Here is a 13,673-nt window from a genome sequence, read left to right as displayed (position 1 = left end):
GTGTGTGTGTGTGTGTATGTTACGTGTATTTATTACCTCTCTCAAAAGAAACAACAAAACACTCAACCGCAAAAAGGGTGAATGAACATGCAAACACGCACGGTGTCCATCTTCGGGATGGCACCGAACGATGTCCACCGAAAACGTGTCCGAATTAATATCAAGAAAAAAAAAACACAGTATGTGTCTGAAAGTGCATGTGTTTCTGTGCGTGTGTTTCCTGTGTCAAGCATTCCGTGCAACGTACATTTCGCGTACGGGTTTTCCGATGTACGTGTGGTGTTCGTGCGACAAAGCGATTTGTGCCAGGTTTTTTTATTTTTCACATTTCGGATTTTATTTTGTTTTTTTTTTTTTTTTTTTTAGCTGCGGTATAAAAAAGAAGCCGAAATAGACTGAAAAAAAAAGAAAGCCGACAAAAGGCGGACAAAATCGTAAAATTCGTGTTGAATATATCGTTTTTTTTTGTTTTTTTTGTTTTTGAGCTCTAGTGCGCGCGTTGCAAGTGCAGTGGTCTCCTTCTCTCTTTTTTCTGATATACGTGACAAGTCATCGAACTAGAATGCATGACTACAACCACCGTTCAGATAGTCTCTCACCAGATTCCAAATTTTCGTTCACTTCTATGTGCAAAACTGCATTTTTTTAAAAAAAACAAAAACTATATCTATGTGTGAGAAAATTAATTAATAATTTTCTCACACATAGATATACCTAAGTTTTACGATTTTTTTTACGTATTTGATGTGCACTATAATAAACTTGTCATTTACTATAGTGCGCATCAAGATTCTTTGTATCTTCTCTGTCCTCGTTTAAAAATCACAAAGGGAGTTAGATCGCGACGAAGAAACGGGGCCGCATTTGCGTTTTCGCTGATGCGAAAACGGGAACGTTTTATTTCGTAAATAAAATGTTCCCGTTTACGTTCAATTCCTTGAGTTTCGGAAATGCAATATCAATTTCGCGACGCTTTTGGACCGAAATGTCGCAAAATTGATATTACAGTTTCAAAATATGTTTAATCAATAATAAAGACGAACTTCTCCACGACGCTACGCCGCGGCATTACATTTCCGCGCGACCAAGCGAATGCTTTACAATATTCCCAAGAGAGACTCGGAGGGATCTTTCACGGATCACGGCTACCGGCTATATACTCTCACACTGACATCGGCAGTTGTAGTTATGACCCCTTATGTACTCTAAATATACTCGACAGATCGATATAGCTTCTGTAATAATGGATAGGCCCGTTAAAGAGAACACGTTTGGAGACGGGCAACGAGAAAAGAGAGTTGTTGCAAAAAGGAAGTAGAGACGGTGAGTTTATTTAGGTTTTTTTTTTTTTTCGATTAAGAATATCGGTGCACCGGTGAGGGTGTATATCAGCTCTCAAAAGCTATTACCATTAAAAAGTGCCGTGCCGCAGCCGTTATCACACGGATGTATGTAGCAAAGAGGGAACACAAAAAACGTAGTAGTTTTATATTATAAGAAGCTGTTTCCGAGAGATGATGTCACACAGGATGACATCGACGTCTTATTTCTGATGTAACAGACGACTTAAAAGGTAATATCCTGGAAAACAACGCAGGATATGTACATAGTAGGTCATCGTACTTGAGCTTTTCGGGAGAGGACGGTCATTTGGTTTTTTTTGTTTTTTTTCGTGAGGTCGAATTTTTATTTTGAAGGATCGGAGAAAGGATCGGTGTGGGGATCCCCGTGATAACCCCGCACAAAATTATCAATTTTCACTTCGGAGCAACAGTGTGTGCAATGTGTATTGTTTGTGGTGTGTCAAGTAGTATACATCAAAGATTAAGGAAACGTTTTAATCGTGTAAAGAGTATGAGATGTCATATGCTTATCACCGGGACTCTCTCGTGTGTAATTTTGCTGAATGAAATAAAAAAACAAGTGTCTTTTGGAAATTTAGCGAAAAGTGATTTTCTAATTTTGGTTTTTTTTTTTTTATAAAATTTAGAATACAATTTTTCTTGACATAAAAATTTTTTGACACGTTGTATCGTTGAGAAAACAGAATTTCTGCAAATTCACATTAAAAAACCGTGTGTATGAAATTTGTATAAAAAATTTTCGGTGTGTGAAAGTTTTTTCTCTGTCTACATGTACAAGATAAAAACATTTGTATGATACATTACCATAGAAAATACATGTGAAACAACAACAACAACAACAAGATTTACATATGCAATTGTATCTCTTCACATACGGGTGCACATAAGACACGCATGCGTATGTATGATATCGTGTCGAATTGAATTCGCTGGTAGCGAAATTATTAAGCAATATTCGCTTATCAGGGAGCGGTGTCGAGAAAGAATCAACGTGATACCTGGTAATCGCGTATAAGACACTCCCATTATCATCGGGGGATGGGGGGGGGGCCGATCGCGCGGCCGCGATATTTCGCTTTTGCACACTCTTTCGGGATATACAAATACAAAAACTGCGGGCTAAAAGCTGGATTGCGGTGATGTAAAAAAAAAAAAGAAAAAAAAAAAGAAAAACGGGGGAAGAGATTAGTATCATGTGTTGAGCAACAGCACCTAGAAATAAAATATACATTACAGAGATTCGACGTCAACGTTTTTCTCGCAGGGAATCTAAAATATTAATTTATATATATATACATATATATATATATATATATATATATATATATATAATATATATATGCGTGTACATGTACTTACTCGTGTACTAAAATCAGAAAAGATATACATATGTTACATTTGACGATTGTATAGAGTAGTAATGCTAGAGATGTATATGTTGTAAAAAAAAAAAACAAACAGCCAAGTAAAACGCTATCTTGCGACGTTACTCAGCATGTTGAAAAACTAAATGCCAAACGTTCTAGATGTTGTGATTCGATTTCATCCAGTTTTTTACTCGCTCAGTTTTTGACGCTCGATCGATTCCACGCAAATGACTCGATTTTGCGGAGCAAAAAAAATTTTGGTTCTCTCTCAAAAAATAATCCTTCGAAATAATTCCTTCAACCGCGCGCGACTTCCTCCCGAATCGGTGACGAGGAAAATAATTTGCCTACTCTAGAAAGTTCAGATTCTCGATTGCGATCTGCGCCGATCGAGCGCCTCACTGGACGATCTAAAACAACAACGTGGTGAAACTCATAAAAAGTCATACGTTCTCTTTCTACTCTGTTCGCTTTTTTTTTTTTTTTTTAAACTTTCTACTCTGCGAGCTACGTTCGAATCGATGCTGTAATATCGACTTATTAGTGTTTGAATACCTTTGGTCGATTTACAGCTCCGGCAAGAAACTGCAAGCGTGGGCACCATTATTAAGTGAATTAATATGTAAACCACACAGATTTTAAATTATTTTCGTTAAAAAGTACACTCAAAACAAATAAGCGAGAGATTGTTGCGGATGCAATTTTTCGTAGCGGACGAAGAAATTGAATTCGCGCCCAAGATGATTTGATCCTAAAAATTTGATGCGAAAATTCTGCGCGGTTCTTCGATATTACGCGATAATTCGGTATTACTTTTATCTTTGTTAGTGTTGACACGCGTAAAAAAAAAAAAAAACTTAATACAAGTAATAAATATGTAACAGCTGAATTATAGAGGAAGAGAAGTCAAAGAAGTTATCGGAGACAAAAATTCTCTCTGAGAACGAAAAGAAAGTGTGATATATTATTATTATTATTATCATCATCATCATCATTATTATTAATTATTGTTGTATATGAGGATGGAAACGTCGCGAATCGTCTTAACGAAACGTGTCGTAACGTCGCTACGACGAAAAGTTCGCCTTACCGAGCGCTCAAACGTACAACACTTTTGTTTGTTTTTGTTTTCAACGTATATATATACATATATATATATATATATATATGTCGCAAGTAGAAACGAGCCAAAACGCGTGTAGCGCAGAGAACGAACAACACAACGACACGTTTCTCGAGAGCTCTCCTCTTCAGCATCTAAATAATTGCCAAAGCTAGAGCTCGAGAACTTGAGCTTCTTCAACATTGAGCTATTTGAAGAGTCTCTTGTTTGTCGTGTAAATATTTGGACCGATTCTCTTTAATAAGTTAACGTGATCAATGTCGAGCGATACGTTTTTATTGGAACAACTCGAACGCTTGGCACAAACTCAACAATTTTTCGCGACAATAAGTCACGACGGTTTTACGGAACATCTAGTTTTGAATTTGATATACAGTCGAAAGTATCTGTTTTTTTTGTTCTTCAATAATTATTTGATATATTACGCGACGAGTCTGTAGCTTTTGCACGCGCGCTTTGTATTACACACGTGCTCGCTCCAAGAGAGAGAAAGAGAGAGAGAGAGAGAGAGAGAAAGAGAGAGAAAGAGATAGAGGGTGAAGAGGAAAGAAGGACGATGCGCGACGTCTTTTTGCCGCGTGTTGTATTTATTATTACCGCGAGATTGTACTCCCGCGCTCTTATTATGCGACTCACCCTTGCAGCAATGGATGTGGTCGGCTTCTCGAGGAGATCCCACAGCCACTTCTGGTACTGGGCGCATTTTCCGTCGCCGAACTCCTCCTCCTCACGTTGCCGAAGCGACTCCGCTTCTTTGCGCATCTCCTCATGCACGTTCTCCTTACGCTGATGATACTTGTGCTGGCAGCAACTTTCGAGGTAGAGCTCGTCGACTCCCCAGTAGGCGAGATCGTCGCTGAACGCTAGCACGCACATCTCGTCCACCAGGTGAAGCTTGCCGGTGCGATAAAAATTAAGGATCGAACTGAAGGACTTGGGATGTCGGTCGAAGAAGTACTCGTTGTCGATCAGGGAGTAATCGTCGCAGAGCTCGGTGATCGCCTCGTGGGTGTTGCAGTCCCGCAACCGGCCTAGACGTGTGTGCGGCAATCGCTCGAGGGTGCGCCAGAGTACCTCGTGTTTAACGCCGCCAACGTTGATCGAGACGCGCCGGTTCAGCGCCTTCGAACGCATGATCATAAACGGCTCAGGCGGCAGGGACGTCATCGACCTCGAGAAGGCACGCTGCTGCTGCATCTGCAGCGGCAGGGGCGGCGGCGGCGGCGGCGGCGGCGGCGGCGGCGGCGGCGGCGGCGGCGGCGGTGGCGGCGGCGGCGGCGGCGGCGGCGGTGGCGGTAGAGACGGCAGGTTTACCGGCGCCACGGTACCGACCGGTCCTACGGATGATGAAAACGGAGCGTAACGGACCTCCTTGTTCGTGCTTATCCCTCCTCCTCCTCCTCCTGCACTACCACCCATTCCCGCCATCCCCGTGGCTCCTCCGGTGCCGACTCCACCAAGCCCGCCACTTAGACCACCTCCCGACACACCGAACCCGAGACCTCCTCCGCCACCGGTGCAGTCGGTGCGGTCGGTTCCCCGACCGGCTGCACCGGGCTGCTGCAACGTCGTCGTGCCGCCACCCTCGAACACGTAGCCCTGGTCGGAGCCGATGTAGGGCACCGTGCACGACGGCGACGACGATGAAAACGCCGGGCCGGTGACCACGGCGTTACCATTACGTTCCCCGTCCGCCAGTGTGTTGTCCTCGAGCCGTCTCTCGTTCAGCATCGGACGCGCCGAATGACGGCGGGTTTACGTTGTCGGCTACCAGCGCGGACCGGTATCTATCGCGCTGATGACACCACGCTTCTCCACGGTCTTTCTTAAGTTATTTGTTAATAAGCTGAGAAACGTTCTTCTTTCTTTTTTTGTTTTCGTCGTCGTCTTCTTCTTCTTCTTCTTCTTCGTCGTCCTCCTCCTCCTCGTCCACTGTATTCTTCTTCAGCTTCATCCGTGAATCGGTCCAAGCTTCGCCGTCGACTTCGTCGACAGACTCGGCTGTGTCATGATCTGCAAATCACATTTTCGTTACGTGTACCAGACAGTTTCTTTTGTTTATTAAATCAAGATATTGTCTATTTTTACGCATATTCCGTGTGTATTGTTTTTTTTTATTGTCGTTATCTGATCTTCTTTCAACTCCCTCAACTATGTAATTACTTCCCGCTTCTACTTCCGGAAACACATGTTTCGCGCGCGCTAAGAGAATCGACAAAGGTCACGTTCGCCAAAAATAAACTCTCAACCGTCTAATTACGTCGGGGCGATGATAAATTTAGCGCGAAACAAATAAACCCCCGCACATCTATTCCCTCTCCGGAAAAAATACGTAGAGAGGTATCTCGAACGATATTACCTGTAACTGCGCACATAAAAAAAATACAAGAATCTCCAACGGTACGCCCTGTGCATTTTTCATTGTTTTCGATTTGCATCGTCACACATCGTACGTATGTATAATTTAAACGTCTTGATTTGCATGCGCGTAAACAAAATCGTGAGTTTTCAGCGCAAAGAGATTGTTCGTGAAGCTCTCTCTTTTTGAGATTTTTTCGCCTACTTCTCGCATTTCTCACGGTTTGTTTTCTGTTGTTTTTTTTATAGACTTTATGTTCGCGATCGCGAGGAACGCAATTCGCGCGCGAATTGCGAAAATCCGGATAGGGTTCTGCGTTGTTACTGAAAATTCGAAGTTAATTCCGGGTAACATCGGCAATGATTTCCGAAAGTAAATTTGAATTTTATTCAAATCGCGGAATTATTCAAACCGCGGCGAAACGATCGGAAAATTTTGTTTTCACGGCGTGAAATAAATTTCAGAGTTTCTCGCGCGCGTTTCGGTCAGAGACAAGTAACTTTGCGAGAAATGATCGATAATATAACTAGGCGCCACATGGCCCTCGCGAACTCGTAACTTTATTAAAAGCATTGCATTCGTCGTTATCTCTGTAACGTATTCTCAAACAACGCTCGTTATTTTAAACGTTCAAACTTTAGTTTATAAACTTAGTTTCGAAGACCAACATTTCGCGATTACGAAATCGAATATATAAGATAACGCGCGTTCTGTAATCGGTCCAGTTAAATTTTCTCACACAAGATGAGAGCGTGCGTCGCGCGAGATTGTTGCGGTGTAAATCATAAATTAATATCTAAGTAGAACAATATCTTTTTTTCGAATTACGCAATTTGATGTAAACAAAAAAAAAAAAAAAGCAATTACGTATCTCTGCACAGGTGGTTTTTTTGAACAATTAATTAAGATAAAAATTTAAATAACAGAATAATTTAGATTCGCTCTTACAACAAATTTAAAAACTCGTGATACAACTAATAAAATAAACATACGAATTAAATTCAATTCAAAAATTTAAATAAGATGTTTGCATCTCATGTATATAAAATACGCAATTTATCTGCCTATGAAATGTAAAAGAAATCCCATTTGAAAAAAGTTTCCCTCGGCCAGAAGTGCGAACTCTCTCGTTACGTGCGGAAACTTGTGTGCATTTAATATGTAATTACAATTCACAAGTGCGCAAAACACGTGACTTGAGAAAGGGGAAACGTGTATAACACGCGATATTGTTATCAACGCGTAGATATTTGTTATTAACAAGCGTGTCGAACGTTACTCTTGACCTGAGTGCGTTACCGCGACGCGAGAGAGGGAATCGGCCTCTCTCAGCCGGGAACCGAAGGAAACGAGGAGAATCGATCCTCTTCCTCCCGTAACGACCTGGCCAGCCAGCGTGTCGGGAAATACAACACGGCGCGCGAGTTCCCGAGAAGAAAAGAGGACAGCGACATAACGCGCCTCCGTGTGTACGTCCCGTGAAACTTCCGGTGGTATGCGGGATCGATCTATCCCGCATCCCGGAGATATTTGTGCGGAAATTAACTATTGATCTTCGGACCTTTTCGGTCCGGCGTAATGGCGTAACGTCATTTGCGAGCGCGACGCGTTCGCGTTTTTTTTTTTCTCGTCCCCCGAGGCTGAATTTTCACACGCGCAAATGGAATTTCGAAATAAAACAAACATCGAATTTACGAGCTCGAGTTTAGATTTCGTTTGTTTCGAGTTGCGCGTTATCTTGTTTCCGCTTCGTCGAGTATGCGCGTATTTCCGCCGCGTGTTTGTTCAAATTTAGTACAGACTAATCGTTTCGGGAGACAATTAACCGATCGCGCGGCGCGCGGTTGACGTATATAAACGAACACGATTTATGGACGAATTTTGCGATACGATCTATCGTACCCCATCGTTCGAGCACGCGATAGAATTTTAATGCGATACCACTTCGAAAATATATATCTAACTCGGTCAAACGGAGAGGAAACGACGAGTCCTTTCGGACGTAACAAAAACGTAAACGAGGAGATATTGCGCGACCACAAAAAAAAAAAAAAAAGACGAATAGTATTTTTGACAAGTGAAAATACACAGCGAAGTGCGTTCGGCGATCATTTATAAACGCGTCATCGTTTGATATCGGTGAGAGAGAGAGAGTCGCGTGAGAAATTTCTCCGCGCGATGACTCGAACACATTCACACGCAATTTGTCTGGAAAATTAATCCAAAAAAAATCCGGAATTTTTTTTTTTTGTCTTTTTTCTCCTTTTATTCGCGAACAATTCATTTTTCTTCACAAAGACATCTCACAGAAACGTTACAACGTAAGAACTGTTTCTCGCAGATGTCAAAAACGATGTCTTCCAAAACACTTCGCTAACGAGATCATAAAAATGTCAAGGAGGATATATATGTTTACACACACACACACACACATATCCGAACAATATGAAAAATGTAGTGACAAGTGCAACGTTCGATTGCATCATAATTTCATCGTTTGCAAAGCAGTTTTGGCGTCGATTCAATGCGACGCGCTTGTTTGCAAAGATGATTCATTCACCGAAACTTTTTAACAGAAGAGACGAAAACATGAAAATTTATCTGCAATTTCCGTTGAGAAAATTACTGCTGTCCGCGGCGAACAACATGTTTTTCCACAAATCGTTTATCGAACAGCTTATCGAGTTGATCAATGACCCTAAGGGACTGTGATGGGGAAAAAGAATCGGTCAGGTTCTCTCGAAATTTTGTTGATGGTAAAACTCGCTCGCTCGAAAATTACCACGTAATGAATTTCTTTCCTCGTAAGTTAAACAATTTTTTGCAACAAAAAAAAAAAAGCGATAAAACTTGACGCGATGTAACTTTTCGTCTCGAACCAACGCATGAATTACGCGCGCTCATTGTATTGTTGCTCATCGATCGATTGGCCGAATTGCTGATTTCCACGCGATTGTTCCCGAGAGATTCGCGACACGCTTCGAACGATTTCACACTTTGCGAGACCCGGTTTAAATGTGTTTTCGTTGTTTCTTAAAACAATATCTCGCAATGATAAAATGCTATCTCTCAAGACAAAGTTTTCTTTTTTCGGTTTTTAAGAAGAAAAAAAAAACAAAGAAAAGAAGTGTCTTTTATTGTAAAAGTTCAACGTTTGGATAAACGCTAAAGGAGAATGTAAGAATATTTCTGGCATTTATCTTGAACAATCGATATTTCACGATAAAACACAGAAAGACAAAACCCTTTCTCTCCGCGAAGCGCGAGCTTTGGGACACGAACGTCTCAAGAGCGCGTTTTTGGGCGGAAGCTTCGCGCAACTTCGAAAGTAAAATCATCAAAAGACAATTTAAAAAGATTCGAATACGTGCTATGTACGTGCGTGTGATCTCGACGAGTTGAACTTCTAATCCGCGCAACGTATAGCGTGTGTTACGGGAAATCGTTTTCGAGCTAGAGGCTTCGGGAGAATTGTTCTCTCGCTGATACGTGCGACTTGACAGATCCAAGGGCGACCAGCTGACAGCGCAGGCAACGTACGAGGATAGTCTCCCGTGCTATCTGGGTCTCGCGGTATACAGAGAGCATTTCTAATGACGACGACACAAACGCGTGGCCGTGGTCGCCGCTGCTATACGGAAATAGATGAGAGGTGTGCGCGAAGCGGACCTACACCAGTAACCGAAGCGATGATCTCCGTACCAGTTTCCGCGTTACTCACTGTTCTCTCCTTGTGCTTCAGCGGCGATCGCTTTCCGGCTGGAAAAAGGGCGCGTCGTCGCGCGTCACGCTGAAGCGTCGCATCTCGTCGGTCTCGGCAAAGGTCGTATCGATGTATCTTTGAAGATAATGATCGTTGAAGAATCCTGACGTCGGCGACGACGACGACGACGACGACGACGACGACGACGACGACGNCGACGACGACGACGACGNCGACGACGACGNCGACGACGACGNCGNCGNCGACGACGACGACGACGACGACGACGACGACGACGGCGACGACGACGACGACGACGACGGCGACGGCGACGGCGACGGCCGCACTGGCACTATCACCACTTGTTCACACCGGGCGCTGCGATCGACGCCCCGCGCACCTATCGATTAATCGTTAATGTAACACGGGCACACGTTGGGACTTGGGGTACGGATACAGGGATGCACGGATACTCCCTTGCTCCGAAAATGTTGCCAGATTCTGGAGTGTGCCAGAAACGTTGGAATACGCGAACGAGCGCGAGAAGACGTTCGAATGCGAAAGAATAAGAAGAAAAAACCGCGGACGAGAACGATACCGATCGCGTATAAGGTTTGCCACACCGGACAATCAGTGAAGAAAAGAAAGAAAAACGGCGCGCGTCCGAGAAACTCAGGATCGCTCGACTACTGTTCTACTACTACTACTACTACCACCACCACCACCTCCACCAGCTACTGTCGCTCGCTTCTAGTAGTAGTGGAGGTGATGCTACAGCTTCTGCCACTGTAACTGTCGTTGGCGCCGGCAGAGGTACCACTTGGACGTGAGCCAGCGGTGCGCCTGCTTCGACGATAATCCCGAACCACCCCGTTTGCTTCTCGACTCGCGCGTCGTCTCCCACACCCTGCTCCAGTGACGAATAACGTTTTTGGAGCGGGGCGATTCTCGCATGACCTGCGTCTCTATCTCCAAGAATACGATGTCGTTGCGAGGCGAGAATTTTCTCTTCTATATTGTTTATTGTTATTTGTTTAATTATTACGTATGTATATATTTACGTAATTAATTAAGTTCCCAATAAGTAATATGTAAAAGAAAGACGATATTTTGTTAAGAAAAATTGATAAAATTTTAAACAAAGGAGACACACATTGCTGATGTTTAAAATGACACGCAAAGATGCTTACTTATGATATTGTAGCAATTATTTATTAAAAGTTAGCGAAAGAGAAAAATAGAAATAGGAATGAAAGGAAGGAAGAAAAAGATATAACAATTTCATCAATAATTTGTATGAGAAACGCCACCCCACACAAACTCCAAATATGTTCGATCGATATTTTCCTCCTTGTTTCTCTCTCCTGCCCAAATCTCGAATCGCGCGACCTCGCGGTACAATATTGTTCGCGTTTCGTACGTCGAAAACTCACGCGTCGAGCTTCTGCGCCGTCAACGTGTTTACCGTTTCTCGTAAAGACCGAATCGATAAAGCATCATATACGTGCCGAAGAAACGTTTTCTTATGTTTAAGTTAAAATAGTCGGATAGTTGGATCGATATCATATCTAAACGGGGTCAATAGCGAACCCATTACTCGGAAAGAGACTCGGAAAACGCCAAAAACTACCGCAATATTGATTTAAGTTGCTGTCGAAGAGAGAGAGAGAGAGAGAGAGAACGAGAGAAAAAATTTTATCTGACTTATATGTAGATAGAAAAAATAAAGATTACATTACTATAAATAAAGATAACATTACTACATTTCCAAGTAATTGTAACACCATGTCGATTAAATATACCGAAAGAATCTAAAATTAAAAATCCTATAAATAAAATCCGTATGTTTTTTTTATAAAAATTAAACACGATAGATGCTACTGATTTTTTGCACTGAACTCCAAACTACACAAAATAAAAAAAAAAATACACGATTTTGATAAATTGTAGAATAAATTACAAAAACTAATATTTTTCACGAATGTGTGTATAGAGACGTTGTCGAATAAGTTTTTAGAATGAACAGATGAGGTACACATGTGTTTTAACAAAAGGATATATATATATGTATATGTATAAAATACTTTTTTATTCTCTCCAGGAAACATGTACATCGTCCGTTCGGTATCTCTGAACGCAAGTGGTTTGCATCCAAGGGGTACCGCTCTCGCATTTGTACTGTAGCAGTCCGGCGACTGCGATCATAACGCCATTGTCTATGCAAAATCGTTCGTCCGTCGCGTAAAGAGTCGCGTTTCTTTCTTCGCACATGACATTCATCATTTCCTGCAGTCTTTCGTTGCAACCCACGCCGCCCACGATCAGCACCTCGTTCGATCCCACGTGCGCCATCGCGCGCTCTATAAACGTTGCTCAATGTAAAACGTTGCAAAACAAAAAGTATCTAAAGACTTGACGTTCGATAAATACGTTACCTGTGATTTCGATGAGCATGGCGAACACGGTCTCTTGCAGAGAGAAACACAAGTCCTCGGGAGTGAACGCTTTCGTATCGAGCCACTTTGAACAATGTTCCTCTATGTGACTTAAAATACCAGAAAAAGACACATCCATTCCCTTCACAACATACGGTAGCGGTGCCAATTTTTTACCCCTTTTTTTATACATTCCATAAAATTTTAGTCGAATCCGTTTATGTGCGATTCCGTAAGAGTGATCTTCTAAATATCCAATATTCATCGAGAGGATCTCAGTTACGAAATCCTGGCAAACTGACAAACGCGAATTAATGTGAAAATCTTACTTACTTCTTCGCCAATTGTTCTATGTTGTATCCAGGACTGGGATCGTTCGAAAGTTTCAACAACCTCGCGAATCTGTCCAGGCAATTGCCAACCGCTATGTCAATTGTCTCGCCAAAAATGCGATACTTTTGCCGAGAATACGCGATAATCTGAGTGTTTCCGCCGGAAACGTACAAGATAGTTGGATTCTTGCTGCCGGTGATTAAACGTCCCATCTCGATGTGACCGATGCAATGATTAACCGCAACTATAGGTTTATTGTACAACTGGGCGACAGTTCTGGCTACTAATGCCGCCACTGTCAGCGGCGCTCCCATTCCCGGTCCTTTGGTGTAACAAATGACGTTTGCGTCCTTCAAGGTGATCTTAGCGTCATCCAATGCTTTTTGCAAAACCTCCAGAATATGCTTCCTGTGATGCTGCGCTGTTTCTCGAGGCAAGAAACCTACAAAAAAAAAAAAAAAACTATATTTAAAAAAAATCTACTTGTGCTGTTGAGTGTTTACACACTTATTTAAAATTTTTTTTCGTAAATAAATGAAGGCACACGTGTTGCAACTTGGAGGTTACCTTCTCCCGGTGGAGTGACATACGTATGCCGTACATTTGATAACACTTCCTGATCGCGAATTATTCCTACACCTAGTTTATTCGCACTGCCTTCGAATCCAATAGCGATCATCACGTTTACCAAGGTGTTTTGTTTTTTTTAAATTGCGAACAACAGATCAAAGAGATCCGTCTATCTCGTAAACACTTTTGAGCGCCGCCTGGCGCTAGACCTCGCTAAATCAAAAAAAGATCACGTGGGCGCCAAATTTATATCGATTGTGATATCGATATCTCGCGGAACTCTGCTATAAATTATTTGTCTCACAGTTTCACATCTTTTCTATATAGTTGTCGAGTTGCGTCGGTCTCCGATGCTTTTTCTTGTGTAAAATAAAATTGTCACGCACGGATAATAAGATTGAAAGTAAAAGAAAATTGAT

General features: G+C 42.2%; 3 protein-coding genes across 5 annotated transcripts in view; all 3 read right to left on the bottom strand.

Moving 5' to 3' along the window:
- Window positions 1-5,050, bottom strand: part of LOC109852118 (potassium voltage-gated channel protein Shab-like) — a 14,469-nt gene extending 9,419 nt beyond the window's left edge. For all 3 annotated transcript variants that reach the window (XM_020422968.1, XM_020422966.1, XM_020422967.1), the window contains exons 1-2: window positions 4,491-5,050; window positions 3,287-3,316 (exon numbers count right to left, since the gene is read on the bottom strand). In XM_020422968.1, coding sequence (XP_020278557.1) covers window positions 3,287-3,316; window positions 4,491-5,021 — 561 coding nt within the window. In that variant the 5' untranslated portion in view covers window positions 5,022-5,050. The remainder of the gene's footprint in view (window positions 1-3,286; window positions 3,317-4,490) is intronic.
- Window positions 5,051-5,129: 79 nt separating this feature from the next.
- Window positions 5,130-10,118, bottom strand: LOC109852095 (uncharacterized PE-PGRS family protein PE_PGRS20-like; the record flags this gene model as incomplete). The annotated part of the gene is made up of 2 exons (XM_020422932.1): window positions 9,935-10,118; window positions 5,130-5,867 (listed from the first exon to the last, which is right to left on the bottom strand). A coding segment is annotated over exon 2 (456 nt), but the record flags the coding sequence as incomplete, so codon positions are not given.
- A 1,872-nt stretch (window positions 10,119-11,990) lies between these two features.
- On the bottom strand, window positions 11,991-13,444 carry LOC109852074 (probable tRNA N6-adenosine threonylcarbamoyltransferase). Its single transcript, XM_020422896.1, has 4 exons — window positions 13,252-13,444; window positions 12,685-13,126; window positions 12,352-12,530; window positions 11,991-12,276 (listed from the first exon to the last, which is right to left on the bottom strand). The coding sequence occupies exons 1-4, from the start codon at window positions 13,361-13,363 to the stop codon at window positions 12,005-12,007; spliced, it is 1,005 nt and encodes a 334-aa protein (XP_020278485.1). The 5' UTR covers window positions 13,364-13,444; the 3' UTR covers window positions 11,991-12,004.
- Between the last annotated feature and the right edge of the window lie 229 nt (window positions 13,445-13,673).

The sequence above is a fragment of the Pseudomyrmex gracilis genome, unplaced genomic scaffold, assembly GCF_002006095.1.
Source record: "Pseudomyrmex gracilis isolate BER0280 unplaced genomic scaffold, ASM200609v1 scaffold_24, whole genome shotgun sequence".
Lineage (NCBI taxonomy): Eukaryota > Metazoa > Arthropoda > Insecta > Hymenoptera > Formicidae > Pseudomyrmex > Pseudomyrmex gracilis.
The sequence above is the reverse complement of the archived record's forward strand: the minus strand, read 5'-3'. Positions and strand labels throughout refer to the sequence as shown.

Coding starts and splice junctions, on each gene's coding strand:
- LOC109852074 (XM_020422896.1), bottom strand. CDS start 13,363: ATGATCGCTATTGGATTCGAAGGCAGTGCGAATAAACTAGGTGTAGGA. Junction 13,127..13,251: donor TGTCACTCCACCGGGAGAAG/GTAACCTCCAAG, acceptor TTTTTTTTGTAG/GTTTCTTGCCTCGAGAAACA. Junction 12,531..12,684: donor ATAGAACAATTGGCGAAGAA/GTAAGTAAGATT, acceptor GTATAAAAAAAG/GGGTAAAAAATTGGCACCGC.